At 46.2% G+C, this 20,725-nt stretch overlaps 1 protein-coding gene across 1 annotated transcript in view; it reads right to left on the bottom strand.

The window, feature by feature from the left end:
• Positions 1 to 20,725, bottom strand: part of ACAP1 (ArfGAP with coiled-coil, ankyrin repeat and PH domains 1) — a 316,878-nt gene that overhangs the window by 221,346 nt on the left and 74,807 nt on the right. Inside the window, exons 4-6 of the mRNA XM_073564058.1 lie at positions 7,387 to 7,440; positions 6,254 to 6,312; positions 5,433 to 5,616 (exon numbers count right to left, since the gene is read on the bottom strand). Of these exons, the coding sequence (XP_073420159.1) occupies positions 5,433 to 5,616; positions 6,254 to 6,312; positions 7,387 to 7,440 (297 nt within the window). The remainder of the gene's footprint in view (positions 1 to 5,432; positions 5,617 to 6,253; positions 6,313 to 7,386; positions 7,441 to 20,725) is intronic.

Raw genomic sequence — 20,725 nt, forward strand, 5'->3', positions numbered from 1 at the left:
GTCGGCCCGGTATTACAGATGTGACGTCTCGTTATGGTGTCGGCCCGGTATTACAGATGTGACGTCTCGGTATGGTGTCGGCCCGGTATTACAGATGTGACGTCTCATGGTGTCGGCCCGGTATTACAGATGTGACGTCTCGGTATGGTGTCGGCCCGGTATTACAGATGTGATGTCTCATTATGGTGTCGGCCCGGTATTACAGATGTGAGGTCTCATTATGGCGTCGGCCCGGTATTATAGATGTGACGTCTCGTTATGGTGTCGGCCCGGTATTACAGATGTGACGTCTCGGTATGGTGTCGGCCCGGTATTACAGATGTGACGTCTCATTATGGTGTCGGCCCGGTATTACAGATGTGAGGTCTCGTTATGGTGTCGGCCCGGTATTACAGATGTGACATCTCATTATGGTGTCGGCCCAGTATTACAGATGTGACGTCTCGGTATGGTGTCGGCCCGGTATTACAGATGTGACGTCTCGTTATGGTGTCGGCCCGGTATTACAGATGTGACGTCTCGTTATGGTGTCGGCCCGGTATTACAGATATGACGTCTCGGTATGGTGTCGGCCCGGTATTACAGATGTGACGTCTCGTTATGGTGTCGGCCCGGTATTACAGATGTGACGTCTCATTATGGTGTCGGCCCAGTATTACAGATGTGACGTCTTATGGTGTCGGCCCGGTATTACAGATGTGACGTCTCATTATGGCGTCGGCCCGGTATTACAGATGTGACGTCTCATTATGGTGTCGGCCCAGTATTACAGATGTGACGTCTCATGGTGTCGGCCCGGTATTACAGATGTGACGTCTCATTATGGCGTCGGCCCGGTATTACAGATGTGACGTCTCGCTATGGTGTCGGCCCGGTATTACAGATGTGACGTCTCGGTATGGTGTCGGCCCGGTATTACAGATGTGACGTCTCGGTATGGTGTCGGCCCGGTATTACAGATGTGACGTCTCATTATGGTGTCGGCCCGGTATTACAGATGTGACGTCTCGCTATGGTGTCGGCCCGGTATTACAGATGTGACGTCTCGGTATGGTGTCGGCCCGGTATTACAGATGTGACGTCTCATTATGGTGTCGGCCCGGTATTACAGATGGGAGGTCTCGTTATGGCGACGGCCCGGTATTACAGATGTGACATCTCGTTATTGTGTCGGCCCGGTATTACAGATGTGACGTCTCGGTATGGTGTCGGCCCGGTATTACAGATGTGACGTCTCGTTATGGTGTCGGCCCGGTATTACAGATGTGACGTCTCATTATGGTGTCGGCCCGGTATTACAGATGTGACGTCTCATTATGGTGTCGGCCCGGTATTACAGATGTGAGGTCTCGTTATGGCGACGGCCCGGTATTACAGATGTGACATCTCGTTATTGTGTCGGCCCGGTATTACAGATGTGACGTCTCATTATGGTGTCGGCCCGGTATTACAGATGTGAGGTCTCGTTATGGTGTCGGCCCGGTATTACAGATGTGACGTCTCATTATGGTGTCGGCCCGGTATTACAGATGTGACATCTCGTTATTGTGTCGGCCCGGTATTACAGATGTGACGTCTCGGTATGGTGTCGGCCCGGTATTACAGATGTGAGGTCTCGTTATGGTGTCGGCCCGGTATTACAGATATGACGTCTCGGTATGGTGTCGGCCCGGTATTACAGATGTGAGGTCTCGTTATGGTGTCGGCCCGGTATTACAGATGTGACATCTCGTTATTGTGTCGGCCCGGTATTACAGATGTGAGGTCTCGTTATGGTGTCAGCCCGGTATTACAGATGTGACATCTCGTTATTGTGTCGGCCCGGTATTACAGATGTGACGTCTCGTTATGGTGTCAGCCCGGTATTACAGATGTGAGGTCTCGTTATGGTGTCGGCCCGGTATTACAGATGTGACATCTCGTTATTGTGTCGGCCCGGTATTACAGATGTGACGTCTCGTTATGGTGTCAGCCCGGTATTAGAGATGTGACGTCTCGTTATGGTGTCGGCCCGGTATTACAGATGTGACGTCTCGTTATTGTGTCGGCCCGGTATTACAGATGTGAGGTCTCGTTATGGTGTCAGCCCGGTATTACAGATGTGACATCTCGTTATGGTGTCGGCCCGGTATTACAGATGTGACGTCTCGGTATGGTGTCGGCCCGGTATTACAGATGTGACGTCTCGTTATGGTGTCAGCCCGGTATTACAGATGTGAGGTCTCGTTATGGTGTCGGCCCGGTATTACAGATGTGACATCTCGTTATTGTGTCGGCCCGGTATTACAGATGTGACGTCTCGTTATGGTGTCAGCCCGGTATTAGAGATGTGACGTCTCGTTATGGTGTCGGCCCGGTATTACAGATGTGACGTCTCGTTATTGTGTCGGCCCGGTATTACAGATGTGAGGTCTCGTTATGGTGTCGGCCCGGTATTACAGATGTGACATCTCGTTATTGTGTCGGCCCGGTATTACAGATGTGAGGTCTCGTTATGGTGTCAGCCCGGTATTACAGATGTGACATCTCGTTATTGTGTCGGCCCGGTATTACAGATGTGACGTCTCGTTATGGTGTCGGCCCGGTATTACAGATGTGAGGTCTCGTTATGGTGTCGGCCCGGTATTACAGATGTGACATCTCGTTATTGTGTCGGCCCGGTATTACAGATGTGACGTCTCGTTATGGTGTCAGCCCGGTATTAGAGATGTGACGTCTCGTTATGGTGTCGGCCCGGTATTACAGATGTGACGTCTCGTTATTGTGTCGGCCCGGTATTACAGATGTGACGTCTCGTTATGGTGTCAGCCCGGTATTACAGATGTGACATCTCGTTATTGTGTCGGCCCGGTATTACAGATGTGACATCTCGTCATTGTGTCGGCCCGGTATTACAGATGTGACGTCTCGTTATGGTGTCAGCCCGGTATTAGAGATGTGACGTCTCGTTATGGTGTCGGCCCGGTATTACAGATGTGACATCTCGTTATTGTGTCGGCCCGGTATTACAGATGTGACGTCTCGCTATGGTGTCGGCCCGGTATTACAGATGTGACGTCTCGTTATGGTGTCGGCCCGGTATTACAGATGTGACGTCTCGGTATGGTGTCGGCCCGGTATTACAGATGTGACGTCTCGGTATGGTGTCGGCCCGGTATTACAGATGTGACGTCTCGTTATGGTGTCGGCCCGGTATTACAGATGTGACGTCTCGTTATGGTGTCGGCCCGGTATTACAGATGTGACGTCTCGGTATGGTGTCGGCCCGGTATTACAGATGTGACGTCTCGTTATGGTGTCGGCCCGGTATTACAGATGTGACGTCTCGCTATGGTGCCGGCCCGGTATTACAGATGTGACGTCTCGCTATGGTGCCGGCCTGGTATTACAGATGTGAGGTCTTGTTATGGTGTCGGCCCGGTATTACAGATGTGACGTCTCATTATGGTGTCGGCCCGGTATTACAGGTGTGACGTCTCGGTATGGTGTCGGCCCGGTATTACAGATGTGACGTCTCATTATGGCGTCGGCCCGGTATTACAGATGTGACGTCTCATTATGGTGTCGGCCCGGTATTACAGATGTGAGGTCTCGTTATGGTGTCGGCCCGGTATTACAGATGTGACGTCTCGTTATGGTGTCGGCCCGGTATTACAGATGTGAGGTCTCGTTATGGTGTCGGCCCGGTATTACAGATGTGACGTCTCGCTATGGTGCCGGCCCGGTATTACAGATGTGAGGTCTCGTTATGGTGTCGGCCCGGTATTACAGATGTGACGTCTCGTTATGGTGTCGGCCCGGTATTCCAGGTGTGACGTCTCGGTATGGTGTCGGCCCGGTATTACAGATGTGAGGTCTCGTTATGGTGTCGGCCCGGTATTACAGATGTGACGTCTCGTTATGGTGTCGGCCCGGTATTACAGATGTGAGGTCTCGTTATGGTGTCGGCCCGGTATTCCAGATGTGACGTCTCGCTATGGTGCCGGCCCGGTATTACAGATGTGAGGTCTCGTTATGGTGTCGGCCCGGTATTACAGATGTGACGTCTCGTTATGGTGTCGGCCCGGTATTACAGATGTGAGGTCTCGTTATGGTGTCGGCCCGGTATTACAGATGTGACGTCTCGCTATGGTGCCGGCCCGGTATTACAGATGTGAGGTCTCGTTATGGTGTCGGCCCGGTATTACAGATGTGACATCTCGTTATTGTGTCGGCCCGGTATTACAGATGTGACGTCTCGCTATGGTGCCGGCCCGGTATTACAGATGTGACGTCTCATTATGGTGTCGGCCCGGTATTACAGATGTGAGGTCTCGTTATGGTGTCGGCCCGGTATTACAGATGTGACGTCTCGTTATGGTGTCGGCCCGGTATTACAGATGTGAGGTCTCGTTATGGTGTCGGCCCGGTATTACAGATGTGACGTCTCGCTATGGTGCCGGCCCGGTATTACAGATGTGAGGTCTCATTATGGTGTCGGCCCGGTATTACAGATGTGACGTCTCGTTATGGTGTCGGCCCGGTATTCCAGTTGTGACGTCTCGGTATGGTGTCGGCCCGGTATTACAGATGTGAGGTCTCGTTATGGTGTCGGCCCGGTATTACAGATGTGACGTCTCGTTATGGTGTCGGCCCGGTATTACAGATGTGAGGTCTCGTTATGGTGTCGGCCCGGTATTACAGATGTGACGTCTCGCTATGGTGCCGGCCCGGTATTACAGATGTGAGGTCTCGTTATGGTGTCGGCCCGGTATTACAGATGTGACGTCTCGTTATGGTGTCGGCCCGGTATTCCAGGTGTGACGTCTCGGTATGGTGTCGGCCCGGTATTACAGATGTGAGGTCTCGTTATGGTGTCGGCCCGGTATTACAGATGTGACGTCTCGTTATGGTGTCGGCCCGGTATTACAGATGTGAAGTCTCGTTATGGTGTCGGCCCGGTATTCCAGGTGTGACGTCTCGGTATGGTGTCGGCCCGGTATTACAGATGTGAGGTCTCGTTATGGTGTCGGCCCGGTATTACAGATGTGACGTCTCATTATGGTGTCGGCCCGGTATTACAGATGTGAGGTCTCGTTATGGTGTCGGCCCGGTATTACAGATGTGACATCTCATTATGGTGTCGGCCCGGTATTACAGATGTGACGTCTCGGTATGGTGTCGGCCCGGTATTACAGATGTGACATCTCATTATGGTGTCGGCCCGGTATTACAGATGTGACGTCTCGGTATGGTGTCGGCCCGGTATTACAGATGTGAGGTCTCGTTATGGTGTCGGCCCGGTATTACAGATGTGAGGTCTCGTTATGGTGTCGGCCCGGTATTACAGATGTGACGTCTCGTTATGGTGTCGGCCCGGTATTACAGGTGTGACGTCTCGTTATGGTGTCGGCCCTGTATTACAGATGTGACGTCTCGTTATGGTGTCTCACCTGCAGTGTGTAGTCTAGGACTCGTTCTCTGAACACTCTACGAGACGTCTGCACCGCCATGGAAGCTTCCTGTATTTCTTGTGCCTTCTTGCGAGACATTTCCGCATTATGATTAAGCGCACTCTCTAGTCCCTCTCTGCAGCGCTCTAACTCCTTGCGACTTTCTTTGAAGGATCTCAGGTCTCTAAGAAAGGCAAACAATGAACATTGCAGCTTTGATATGAAGAATAGTGAGTGCAGCTCTGGATGTGACTGGAGGATAAGACACGATGTAACAGCAGAATAGTGACTGCAGCTCTGGGGTTGACTGGAGGATAAGACACGACATAACAGCAGAATAGTGAGTGCAGCTCTGGAGGTGACTGGAGGATCAGACATGATGTAACAGCAGAATAGTGACTGCAGCTCTGGGGTTGACTGGAGGATAAGACACGATGTAACAGCAGAATAGTGACTGCAGCTCTGGAAGTGACTGGAGGATAAGACACGATGTAACAGGAGAATAGTGACTGCAGCTCTGGAGGTGACTGGAAGATAAGACACGATGTAACAGGAGAATAGTGAATGCAGCTCTGGAGGGGACTGGAGGATAAGAAACGATGTAACAGCAGAATAGTGACCGCAGCTCTGGAGGTGACTGGAAGATAAGACAGGATGTAACAGCAGAATAGTGACCGCAGCTCTGGAGGTGACTGGAGGATTTGACAAGACATAATTGATATACAATAAGGCTGAGAATTGATGGCCACTATGACAGATTAGCACCAAGGTCCCGGAGCCCCAGGGGGACACGGAGCGGCTGGAGAAGGATGGGGTCTCACTCTTTCAACAGATGCTGCAGTTTCTGTTTGAAGCTTTGCTGGACAGAGTCTAGAAGTTCCTGCAGGAATGGAGAATCACATGAAGAGTGGTTATGGCCGAGCAGAAAGAGAAGGAATCACAGGAAATAGAGTAGGGTCAGTGAGGAGGAGAGGCGAGGAGAAGAGGCAAGGAGGAGAGGCGAGGAGAGGAGGAGAAGAGGCAAGGAGAAGAGGAGAGGCGAGGAGAAGAGGCAAGGAGGAGAGGAGAGGCGAGGAGAAGAGGCAAGGAGGAGAGGTGAGGAGAAAAAGGAGGAGAGGAGAAGAGGCGAGGTGGAGAGGAGAAGAGGCGAGGTGGAGAGGCAAGGAGAAAGAGAAGAGGCAAGGAGGAGAGGCGAGGAGAGGAGAAGAGGCGAGGAGAGGAGAAAAGGCAAGGAGGAGAGGCGAGGAGAAGAGGCAAGGAGGAGAGGAGAAGAGGAGAGGAGAAGAGGCGAGGAGAGGAGAAAAGGCAAGGAGGAGAGGAGAGGAGAAGAGGAGAGGCGAGGAGAGGAGAAGAGGCAAGGAGAAGAGGAGAGGCGAGGAGAGGAGAAGAGGCAAGGAGAAGAGGAGAGGCGAGGAGAGGAGAAGAGGCAAGGAGGAGAGGCGAAGAGGAGAGGCGAGGAGAGGAGAAGAGGCAAGGAGGAGAGGCGAGGAGAAGAGGCGAGGAGAAGAGGCAAGGAGGAGAGGAGAAGAGGCAAGGAGAAGAGGAGAGGCGAGGAGAGGAGAAGAGGCAAGGCGGAGAGGAGAAGAGGAGAGGCGAGGAGAAGAGGCAAAGAGGAGAGGCGAGGAGAGGAGAAGAGGCAAGGAGGAGAGGCGAAGAGGAGAGGCGAGGAGAGGAGAAGAGGCAAGGAGGAGAGGCGAGGAGAAGAGGCGAGGAGAAGAGGCAAGGAGGAGAGGAGAAGAGGCAAGGAGAAGAGGAGAGGCGAGGAGAGGAGAAGAGGCAAGGAGGAGAGGAGAAGAGGAGAGGCGAGGAGAGGAGAAGAGGCAAAGAGGAGAGGCGAGGAGAGGAGAAGAGGCAAGGAGGAGAGGCAAGGGGGAGAGGAGAGGAGGAGAGGCGAGGGGGAGAGGAGAGGAGGAGGCGAGGAGGAGGAGAGGCGAGGAGGAGAGGCGAGGATCACCGTATGATGGTCGATCAGCCTAGTCAGACCTTCTGAGAACTTCTCCAGACATTCCTGGAAGCAGAAAAATTAGAAGCCATGAGACAAAGCATGACATTGACAAGAATCACCGTCAGAATCATCATCACCCACAGAATTATCATCCACAGAATCATCAAAATCCACCGAATCATCATTCACAGAATCATCACCGTCCACAGGATCATCATTGCCCACAGAATAATCAACATACACAAAACCATCATGATACACATAATCATGATCCATAGAATCATCATACACAGAATCATCATTGCCCGCAGAATCATCAACAGAAACATCATCATCCACAGAATTGTCATCCATTATCCATAGAATCGTCATCATCCATAGAATCATAATCCTCTTGTCATCATCGACAGAATAAACATCATCCACAGAATCACTACCCACAGAAACATCATTATCATCCACTGAATCATCATCATCCTAAGAGTCATCATCCTCAGAATCACCATCATTCACAGAATCATCATTGCCCACAGAATAATCAACATCCACAGAACCATCAACATCCACAGAACCATCATGATACACATAATCATGATCCATAGAATCATCATACACAGAATCATCATTGCTCACAGAATCATCAACAGAAACATCATCATCCACAGAATTGTCATCATCCACAGAGCCATCATTGTCTAAAGAATCATCAACATCCAAATAACCATCAACAGAGTCATCATCATCCACAGAATCATCAATACTCACAGAATCGTCATCCATATAATCATTATCGTCCACAGAATCAACATCCACAGAATCATCATCCACATAATTGTCATCATCCATAGAATCATAATGCTCATGTCATCAACAGAATAATTATCATCCACAGAATCATCATCCACAGAATCGTCAACATCCACAGAATCATCAACAACCACAGAATCATCATCCATAGAATCATCATCATCCACAGAATCATCATTGTCCACAGAATCATCATCCACAGAATCATCAACTACCACAGAATTATCAACTTCCACAGAATCATCCACAGAATCATCAACATCCACAGAATCATCATCCACAGAATGATCAACAGCCACAGAATCATCATTCACAGAAACGTCATTCATAGAATCGTCACCATCCACAGAATCATCATCAAAATAATAATCATTCACAGAATGATCACCCACAGAATCATCATCCACAGAATCATCATCATTCACAGAATCAACAACCACAGAATCATCATCCACAGAATCATCCAGATTCATCATCCATATAATCAACATTCATAGAATAATCATCATCCATATAATCATCCTCCACAGAATCATCCACAGAAACATCATCCACAGAATCATCCACAGAATCATCATCCACAGAATCATCCACAGAATCATCAACGTCCACAGAAACATCATCATCCACAGAATAATCATCCACAGAAACATCATCACTCACAGAATCATCAAAATCCACAGGAGCATCATCCACGGAATCATCATCATCCACAAAATCATCAACAGCCACAGAGTCATCATCATCCACAGAATAAGCATCCATATAATCATCATCGTCCACAGAATCAACATCCACAGAATCATCATCATCCACAGAATCATCATCATCCACATAATAATAATAATAATAAATTGTATTTCTATAGCGCCGATATATTCCGCAGCACTTTACATTTCAGAGGGGATTTGTACAGACAATAGACATTACAGCATAACAATAATCACATAGATCATAACAGATACCAAGAGGAGTGAGGGCCCTGCTCACAAGCTTACAGTCTATGAGGAAAGAGGAGACACGAAAGGTGGGTGGTAACAGTCGCCCTGATTGTATGGACCAGCCATAATGTTAAGTGTGTAACAGTACAGACACAGAGGACTAATGGAGGCATAAAGCATGTGGGAACATGATGCGGGAACCTGGTTATGGTAAAACTTTTGGCTGTGCCACACAGGGATAGATTAGGTTAATGTGTTGAGGCGATAGGCCGGTCTGAATAAATGCGTTTTCAGGGCACGCTTAAAATTGTGGGGATTGGGGACTAATCGTATTGACCTGGGAAGTGCATTCCAAAGAATTGGCGCGGCACGTGTAAAGTCTTGTGGACGGGAGTGGGAGGTTCTGACTATTGAGGATACTAACCTCAGGTCATCAGCAGAACGGAGGGCGCGGGTAGGGTGGTAGACTGAAACAAGGGAGGAGATGTAGGGTGGTGCTGAGCCATGGAGAGCTTTGTGGGTGAGGGTAATAAGTTTATACTGAATTCTGGAGTGGATGGGTAGCCAGTGTAATGACTGGCACAAGGTAGAGGCATCGGTGTAACGATTGGTGAGGAATATGATCCTGGCTGCAGCATTCAAGACAGATTGGTGGAGGGAGAGTTTGGTAAGAGGGAGACCGATTAGAAGAGAGTTACAATAGTCCAGATGAGAATGAATAAGAGAAACAGTAAGAGTTTTTGCAGAGTCAAAAGTAAGAAAAGGTCGAATTCTAGAAATGTTTTTGAGGTGGCGATAACAAGAGCGAGCCAGTGATCGGATGTGGCTGACAAAGGAAAGCTCGGAATCAAGTATGACCCCAAGACAGCGGGCCTGTTGCTGGGGAGTAATAGCAGAACCACACACAGAAATGGCAATGTCGGGTATAGGTACATTAGTAGAGGGAGGAAACACCAGGAGTTCAGTCTTTGACAGGTTCAGTTTCAGATATAGTGAGGACATGATGTTAGACACAGCGTTTAGACAATCGCCAGTGTTTTCTAGAAAGGCTGGCGTGATGTCAGGAGAAGAAGCGTATAATTGGGTGTCATCAGCATAGAGATGGTACTGGAAACCAAATCTACTGATTGTTTGACCAATAGGGGCAGTGTACAAGGAGAAGAGGAGGGGGCCTAGAACCGATCCTTGAGGAACCCCAACAGTAAGGGGAAGGTGAGAGGAGGAGGTACCAGCAAAAGAAACAGTAAAGGAGCGGTCGGAGAGATAGGAGGAGAACCAGGAGAGAACGGTGTCCTTGAGGCCGATGGAGCGGAGCATAGTGAGGAGGAGCTGATGATCCACAGTGTCGAATGCTGCAGAGAGATCCAAGAGAATTAGCATGGAGTAATGACCATTTGATTTAGCTGTTAGCAGATCATTAGAGACTTTAGTGAGGGCAGTTTCAGTGGAGTGTAAAGAGCGGAAACCGGATTGGAGAGGGTCGAGAAGAGAGTTTTCTGAGAGATAGCGGATAAGACGTGAGTGGACCAGGCGTTCCAGGAGTTTAGAGATGAAGGGAAGATTAGAGACAGGTCTATAGTTAGCGGCACAGTTTTGGTCGAGGGATGGTTTTTTAAGTAGTGGATGTATGATGGCATGCTTAAATGAGGAGGGAAAAATACCAGAGGAGAGAGAGAGGTTAAATATTTTAGTTAGGTGAGGGGTCACAGCAGGGGAAAGGGACTGGAGGAGATGTGATGGAAATGGGTCACTGGTGCAAGTGGTTGGGCGAGCAGATGCAAGGAGCCTGCTTACTTCTTCTTCTGTGACTGGTTCAAAATCAGAGAGTGAGCTAGATGCAGTGGGGGAGGTAGGACAGTGCATGGTATGAGGTGATTGGGAGATAATTTCCTGTTGGATCTGGTCAATTTTTTCTTTGAAGTAATTGGCCAGATCGTCAGCTCGGAGCTCCGTGTGTTGTGAGTTCATTTTCCCCTTCACCATTGAGGTCTGATGAACTCCCTCTTCTGGTGAAGGAAGGTAGTGAGGCTGATTACAAAGCACCTGAGCAGAATGATGATGACTGGGTGACTGGGATTGCTGACTGGATATAAGGCAGCCGACGCCCTTCTGCCTTGCGGGTGATTTCTCTGAGGGATTCTTGGAGAACAGTCTGATTCCTGCTCCTCAAAAGCTAAGTTTTCTGCTCTACTTTTTGCATTTGTGTTTTGGTTTTGTTTTGCCTTGTTTTTCTGGATTTCTGCCATTCCCTGCTGGGTGAGCTGAATTCCTTTTTGCTCTGTCTTCAGATAATACCTGAGTACTGATATAGTCTTTTTGAAGCCTAGTGTCTTCTGGGCTTTTTTCCCTATCAGTCTGTTGGCTCTTGTTTTTGAGAGGGTTTTGGTGGATTGCAGACAGCAGCTTTTCTATTCTGTCCTATTTAGTTAGTGTGGGCCCCATCTTTGCTCAGTCTATCTTTCTGTCTGTGTTTTGTTCTTTCTTCTTGCTTCACCGTCATTATATGTTGGGGGCTGCCTATTGCTTTGGGGTCTGCTCTGGGGCAGTTTAGATTTCCCCTTCTATCTTTAGGCTATGTAGTTCTCCGGGTGTGATCGAGGGGTCTAGGGCACCGTAGGAACCCCCCACAGCTACTGCTATTTGTTGTTGTTAGGTTCAGGGGTCTGCAATCCGATAGCTGCCAACTTCTCTGGTTTTCTGGACTTAGCTGGTATTTCTGTTTTTGCCTCCTACGGTGACTCATTCATAACAGAATCACCCGCCATACCGCAGATCCTAGGGTACTCAATAGCAGGAAAGAATTGTAAAAAAAAAAAAAAAAAAGTGTGTATATTTTTTCCTCTATATCTCTGAGGCCGTAGGGGGAATTTTCTTTTCTCTCAATGGAGATAAAGCAATTGTCTGATCGTGTGGAGCAGCTCGCTGCAGAAGTGCGGGGAATTTCCGCCTACCTTGCTCACTCACATGCTGCTGAACCAAAGATTCCTACACCTGATGTGTTTTTTGGGATCAGTGTAAATTTTTGAATTTCAAAAATAATTGTAAATTATTTTTTGCCTTGAAGCCTAACTCGTCAGGGAGCTCCGCGCAGCAGGTTAAAATTGTCATCTCTTTGCTGCGTGGCGATCCCCAGGATTGGGCGTTTTTTTTTATACCAGATGATCCTATTCTGACTAATGTGAATGCATTTTTTCAAGCCTTGGGGTTGTTGTATGACGAACCTAATGCTATTGATCAGGCTGAAAAGACCCTGTTGGCATTGAGCCAGGGTCAAGATTCTGCAGAATTGTACTGTAAAAAATTCCGAAAGTGGGCGGTCCTTACTACCTGGAATGATAATGCCTTGGCAGCTCTCTTTCGGAAGGGTTTGTCAGAAGCCGTAAAAGATACTATGGTGGGATTTCCTGTTCCCTCTGGTCTTGTCGATTCTATGTCATTAGCCATTCAGGTTGATCGGCGTTTACGTGAACGCAGGACTGCACGAGAGGTGTAGCCACCTGTTGAACAAGTGTCTGAACCTATGCAATGTGATAGAGTTTTGTCCAGGGAGCAACGTCAGGAGTTCAGAAGGCGTAATAAGCTGTGTTTTTTGTGGAGATGCCTCGCATATTATTTCTGTCTGTCCTAAACGAGAGAAACGTTTTGCACACACGTGTTCTGTGGGTGGTGTTCAACCTAAGTTTCTTCTGGCAATTACTCTGATCTGCTCCCTGTCCACATTTTCCGCCAAGGCTTTTGTGGATTCGGGAGCAGCCCTGAATCTAATGGATTTGGATTTTGCTAAACGTTGTGGATTTCCGATGACACCTCTGAGGACGCCTATCCCTTTGAGGGGTATTGATGCTACTCCTTTGGCGAAAAATAAACCTCAGTTTTTGACCCAGGTGGTAATACGGGTCGCCCCAGACCATCAAGAAAATTGCAGATTTTTGGTGTTGCATAATTTGCATGATACCATTGTTCTGGGGTTTCCCTGGTTGCAAATTCATAATCCAGTTTTGGATTGGAAATCTGTGTCTGTGGTGAGTTGGGGTTGTCGGTGTGCCCTTAGTGAGGCTCCGGTTTTTTCCACCTTTCCTCAGTTGCATGATGTTCCTGACTATTTGGCGGACTTTTATGATGTATTTAGTGAGAATGAGTCTGCGTCTTTGCCTCCTCATAGGAGTTATGACTGTGCAATTGAACTGAGCCCGGGGTGTAATTTTCCTAAGGGTCGGCTCTTCAATTTATCTGTACCTGAGCACGAGGCTATGCGATTCTATATTAAGAAGGCGTTGGAGAAGGGTCATATTAGACCATCTTCTTCACCCTTAGGTGCCGGTTATTTTTTCGTGGCCAAAAAGGATGGTTCATTAAGGCCTTGTATTGATTATCGTGCCCTCAACAAAATTACTGTTAAATATCAGTATCCGTTACCCCTGATTTCGGATCTATTCTCCAGAGTTAAAGGTGCTTGCTGGTTTACCAAGCTTGACCTCGGGGGGGCGTATAATCTTATCCGCATTAAGCATGGGGATGAATGGAAGACAGCGTTTAATACTCCGGAGGGACATTTTGAGTACCTGGTGATGCATTTTGGGCTCACTAATGCCCCTTCTGTCTTCCAGTGCTTCATGAACGACATTTTCCGAGACTTTGTGGATAAATTTTTGATTATCTATCTGGATGATATTTTGATCTTCTCCAAGGATTGGGATTCTCATGTGGAACATGTTCGGACTGTGTTCCGGATTTTGAGGGAGAATTCCCTGTATGTCAAAGGATCGAAATGCCTTTCTGGGGTACAGAGGATTTCATTTTTGGGATTTATTTTGTCTCCGTCAACTATTGAAATGGACCCGGCCAAGGTACAGGCCATTTATGATTGGGTTCAGCCCACTTCTTTGAAGGCCCTCCAGAAGTTTTTGGGTTTTGCTAATTTTTATCTGAAATTTATAGAAAAATGTTCTAGTATTGCCAAACCATTGACTGATCTGACTAAAAAGGGTGCTGATGTGCTGAATTGGTCTCCGGAGGCTGTTTCTTCCTTTCAGGAGCTGAAGCGAAGATTTACTTCTGCCCCGGTTTTGCGGCAACCTGATGTCTCACTCCTGTTCCAGGTAGAGGTGGACGCTTCTGAGATTGGTGCAGGAGCTGTTTTGTCCCAAAAGGATCCTGTAACATCTAAAATGAATCCCTGTGCTTTCTTTTCCCGAAAGTTCTCTCCATCTGAACGTAACTATGATGTGGGGAATCGGGAACTGTTAGCCATGAAATGGGCATTTGAGGAGTGGAGACATTGGTTGGAGGGAGCTAAACACCAAGTCGTGGTCCTCACTGACCACAAGAATTTGATTTACCTGGAGTTGGCCAAACGCTTGAACCCTAGACAGGCTAGGTGGGCCTTGTTTTTTTACACGTTTTGATTTTGTGGTCTCTATTCTTCCTGGCACTAAGAATGTCAAGGCAGACGCCCTCTCTAGGAGCTTCTTTGCTGATTCTCCTGTGGTGACCAAGCCTGCTACCATCTTAGGCGAAGGGGTAGTTCTTTCTGCCATCTCGTCCGATTTGAGACGTGCTCTGGAAGAGTTCCAGGAGGACAAACCTGAGCGTTGTCCCAGTGGAAAGTTGTATGTTCCTGACCAGTGGAAGAAGAGAGTGATGTCTGAAGTTCATTGCTCTGCATTGGCTGGTCATCCAGGTATTTTTGGTACTAGATATCTAGTGAGTCGGTCTTTTTGGTGGCCCGCCTTGTCTCATGATGTCAGGAATTTTGTGCAGTCCTGTGGGACTTGCTCCCGGTCTAAACCTTGTTCTCGCTCTAGTGGGTTGTTGATGCCTTTACCGATCCCCAGGAGGCCATGGACCCATATTTCAATGGATTTCATCTCTGATATGCCTGTCTCTCAAAGGATGACTGTTATTTGGGTGATTTGTGATAGGTTCTCTAAGATGGTTCATCTTGTACCACTCCCTAAGTTGCCATCTTCCTCTGAGTTGGTGCCCCTGTTTTTGCAACAGGTGGTTCGCTATGAAGGTGGCTTCTCCTAAGTTTAAGCCTAGATTTATTGGACCTTACAAGATTTTGGAGATTACTAATCCGGTCTCTTTTCGTTTGGCTCTTCCTGTCACATTTAAAATTCATAATGTGTTTCATAAGTCCTTGTTGAAGAGGTTTGTTGAACCAGTTGTTCCTGGGGTGGCACCTCCGGACCCTCTGTTAGTTGAAGGTAACATGGAATATGAGGTAGAGAAGATACTGGATTCCCGTCTGGCTAGACAGAGACTCCAGTATTTGGTTAAGTGGAAGGGTTATGGTCAGGAGGATAATTCCTGGGTCTCTGCCTCTGATATTCATGCCAAAAGATTGGTGCATGCTTTTCATCGGGCTCACCCTGATCGCCCTGGTGGCGTGGATGAGGGTTCGGTGACCCCTCCTCAAGGGGGAGGTACTGTTGTGAGTTCATTTTCCCCTTCACCATTGAGGTCTGATGAACTCCCTCTTCTGGTGAAGGAAGGTAGTGAGGCTGATTGCAAAGCACCTGAGCAGAATGATGATGACTGGGATTGCTGACTGGATATAAGGCAGCCGACGCCCTTCTGCCTTGCGGGTAATTTCTCTGAGGGATTCTTGGAGACCAGTCTGATTCCTGCTCCTCAAAAGCTAAGTTTTCTGCTCTGCTTTTTGCATGTGTTTTGGTTTTGTTTTGCCTTGTTTTTCTGGATTTCTGCCATTCCCGGCTGGGTGAGCTGAATTCCTTTTTGCTCTGTCTTCAGAAAATACCTGAGTACTGATATAGTCTTTTTGAAGCCTAGCGTCTTCAGGGCTTTTTTCCCTATCAGTCTGTTGGCTCTTGTTTTTGAGAGGGTTTTGGCGGATTGCAGACAGCAGCTTTTCTATTCTGTCCTATTTAGTTAGCTTGGGCCCCATCGTTTGCTCAGCCTATCTTTCTATCTGTGTGAGTGTTTTTTCATCTTGCTTCACCGTCATTATATGTTGGGGGCTGCCTATTGCTTTGGGGTCTGCTCTGGGGCAATTTAGATTTCCCTTTCTGTCTTTAGGCTATGTAGTTCTCTGGCTGTGGTCGAGGGGTCTAGGGCACCGTAGGAACCCCCCACGGCTACTGCTAGTTGTTGTTGTTAGGTTCAGGGGTCTGCAATCCGATAGCTGCCAACTTCTCTGGTTTTCTGGACTTAGCTGGTATTTCTGTTTTTGCCTCCTACGGTGACTCATTCATAACATCCGTGGTTGGGGCCTGTACTCTTGGATTGAGTAGAAAATGAAAAGTGTCAAAGAGACGTTTCGGGTTATTGGACAGTGAGGTGATGAGGGTGTTGAAATAGGTTTGTTTGGAGAGGTGTAAGGCAGTGTTGTATGTTTGAAGCATAAACTTATAATGGATGAAATCATCGGGTAGGTTGGATTTTCTCCACAGACGTTCGGCGCACCTGGAGCACCGCTGCAGGGAACATGTTTGCAGGGTGTGCCAGGGTTGTCGCCGTCTGTGTTGTGGTGTTCTATGTATAGGAGGAGCAGATTCATCCAGGGCATTTTGAAGTGTTTCATTGTAATGCTTCAATGCAGAATCAGGACAGGAGAGGGAGGAGATAGGGGCCAATGAAGACTGCATAATTGTAATCAGCCACAGAATCATAATCCGCAAGTCATCAACAGAATAATTATCATCCACAGAATCATCATCATCATCTACACAATCATCATCCACAGAATCATCATCATCCATATAATCATCATCCACATAGTCATCATCATCCACAGAATCATTATAGTCCACAGAATCATCATTGTCCACAGAATCATCAACATCCACAGAATCATCAACATCCACAGAATCAACATCCACAGAATCATCATTCATAGAATCATCATCCACAGAAACAACGTCATTCATAGAATCGTCATCATCCACAGAATCATCAACATCCACAGAATCATCAACATCAAAATAATCATCACCATTCACAGAATGATCATCCACAGAATCTATCCACAGAATTATCATCCATAGAATCATCAAAATCCACAGAATCATTATCCACAGAATCATCATCATTCACAGAATCATAATCATCCACAGAATCACTATCCACAGAAACATCATTATCATCCACTGAATCATCATCCTAAGAATCATCATCCTCAGAATCACCATCATCCACAGAATCATCATTGCCCACAGTATAATCAACATACACAGAACCATTAACATCCACAGAACCATTATGATACACATAATCATGATCCATAGAATCATCATACACAGAATCGTCATTGCCCGCAGAATCATCAACAGAAACATCATCATCCACAGAATTGTCATCATCCACAGAGCCATCATTGTCCAAAGAATCAACATCCAAATAACCATCAACAGAGTCATCATCATCCACAGAATCATCAACACTCACATAATCGTCATCCACAATCATTATCGTCCACAGAATCAACATCCACAGAATCATCATCATCCACATAATTGTCATCATCCATAGAATCATAATGCTCATGTCATCAACAGAATAATTATCATTCACAGAATCACTGTCCACAGAATCGTCATCATCCACAGAATCTTCAACAACCACAGAATCATCATTATCCACAGAATCATCATTGTCCACAGAATCATCATTGTCCACAGAATCATCATTGTCCACAGAATCATCATCCACATAATGATCAACTTCCACAGAATCATCAACTTCCACAGAATCATCATCATCCACAGAATCATCATCCACAGAAACAACGTCATTCATAGAATCGTCATCATCCACAGACTCATCAACATCCACAGAATCATCAACATCAAAATAATCATCATTCACAGAATGATCATCCACAGAATCATTATCCACAGAATCATCAAAATCCACAGAATCATCATTCACAAATCATAATCATCCACAGAATCATAATCATCCACAGAATCACCATCATCCACCGAATCATCATCATCCACAGAATCAACAACCACAGAATCATCCAGATTCATCATCCATATAATCAACATTCATAGAATAATCATCATCCATATAATCATCAGCATCCACAGAATCATCAACATCCACATAATCATCAACATCCACAGAATCATCCATAGAAACATCATCCACAGAATCATCAACGTCCACAGAAACATCATCCACAGAAACATCATTCACAGAATCATCAAAATCCACAGAAACATCATCAAACAAGGAATCATCATCAACAAAATCATCATCATCATCATACATATAATCAACATCGTCCACAGAATCAACATCCACAAAATCATCATCCACAGAATCATCATCATCCACAGAATCATCATTCACAAAAACAATGTCATTCATAGAATCGTCATCATCCACAGACTCATCAACATCCACAGAATCATCATCAAAATAATCATCATTCACAGAATGATCATCCACAGAATCATCAAAATCCACAGAATCATCATTCACAGAATCATCATCATCCACAGAATCAACAACCACAGAATCATCATCCACAGATGCATCATCCATATAATCAACATTCATAGAATAATCATCATCCATAGAATCATCAACATCCACAGAATCATCCACATAATCATTCACAGAATCATCAACATCCACAGAAACATCATCATCCATGGAATAATCATCCACAGAAACATCATCATTCACAGAATCATCAAAATCCACCGAATCATCATTCACAGAACAATCATTCACAGAATCATCATCATCCACAGGATCGTCATCATCCACAGAATCATCATTCACAGAATCATCAACATCTACAGAACCATCATCATACACAGAATCATTTTCCACAGAATCATCAACAGAAACCTCTTCATCCACAGAATCATCATCCACAGAATCATCAACCACAGAATCATTATCATCCATATAATCATGAACATCCACAGAATCATCATCATCCATAGAATCATGAACAGCCACAGAATAATCCACAGAATCATCAACATCCACAGAATCATCATCCTTCACAGAATCATCATCCAGAGAATCATCAACATCCACAGAATCATCATCCACAGAAACATCACGGAATCAACATCCACAGGATCATCAACATCCATATAATCATCAACATCGACAGTATCATCATCCACATAATCATCATCATCCACAGAAACATCATCCACAGAATCATTAACATCCACAGAATCATCATCCACAGAAACATCACCATCCATAGAATCAACATCCACAGAATAATCATCCACTAAATAATCATCCACAGAAACATCATCATTCACAGAATCATCAACATCCACAGGAGAATCATCAACATCCACAGAAACATCATCCATGGAATCAACATCCACAGGAGCATCATCCACAGAATCATCAACATCCACAGAATAATCATCCACATAATCATCAACATCCACAGATAATCATCCACAGAATCATCAACATCCACAGAATCATCATCTACAGAATCATCATCCACAGGATGATCAACAGTCACAGAATCATCATTCATAATATCATCATCCACAGAACCATCATCATTTATAGAATTGTCATCATCCACAGTCATCATCCACAGAGCCATAATCATCCACAGAATCATCATCCACAAACTCATCAACATTCACAGAATCATTATCATTCACAGAATAATCATCATTCATAGAATCATGATACACAGAATAATAATCCACATCGTCCACAGAATCATCATTGTCTACAGGATCGACATCATCCACAGAATCATCATCATCCACAGAATCATCAACATCCACAGAATAATCATCCACAGAATCATCATCATCCACAGAATCATTAACATCCACAGGAGCATCATCCACAGAATCATCAACATCCACAGGAACATCATCCACAGAATCATTAACATCCACAGAATCATCAACATCCACAGGAGCCTCGTCCACATAATCATCAACATCTACAGAATCATCAACATCCACAGAATCATCATCATTCACAGAATAATCATCATCCACAGAAGCATAATTATCTACATAATAATCATTGTCCACAGAATTATCATTATCTACATAATCATCATCCGCAGAATCATAAACATCCATAGAAACATCATCATCCACAGAATCATCATGCATATCAATAACCCTGCTGCAGACTCACAGCAGGAGTCTGTGCACATGTTACAGAAGGACAGAGAGTGTGTGAGGAGCGCTGCGGTGAGCTTACCTATCGGAGAGCAGGACCTGAGACACGTGACCACCGGAGGAGTGGCCGGAGGCAGAGCCAGACGCCGAGTCTGAACATGCCGAAGTCAAGCCGAGAGGTCGATAAAGTACCAAAGGGTGAGACGCTAAGCGTGGTCAGGACATAGAAAAAAGGTTAGGAAGCCAGATATAGCGGTGAAGTACAAACAGGGCAGACAGGTGGGAAGTTAGAGTACCAAGCTGAAGGTTAGAGCCGGAAACAGACAACAAGCACAGAGTCACAAGGCAATGCACAGAACGAGAAATCAGACTGGGTCATACAGGAGAAAGCAATCAGACTAAACAGTATGCAAGAACACCAGGGGGTCAGACACAGCCAAGACAGATGTATCACTGACAAGGATCCCTGTTATGAATGAGTCACCGTAGGAGGCA

The sequence above is a fragment of the Dendrobates tinctorius genome, unplaced genomic scaffold, assembly GCF_039654945.1.
Source record: "Dendrobates tinctorius isolate UK_male_01 unplaced genomic scaffold, ASM3965494v1 ptg000424l, whole genome shotgun sequence".
Classification (NCBI taxonomy): Eukaryota; Metazoa; Chordata; class Amphibia; order Anura; family Dendrobatidae; genus Dendrobates; species Dendrobates tinctorius.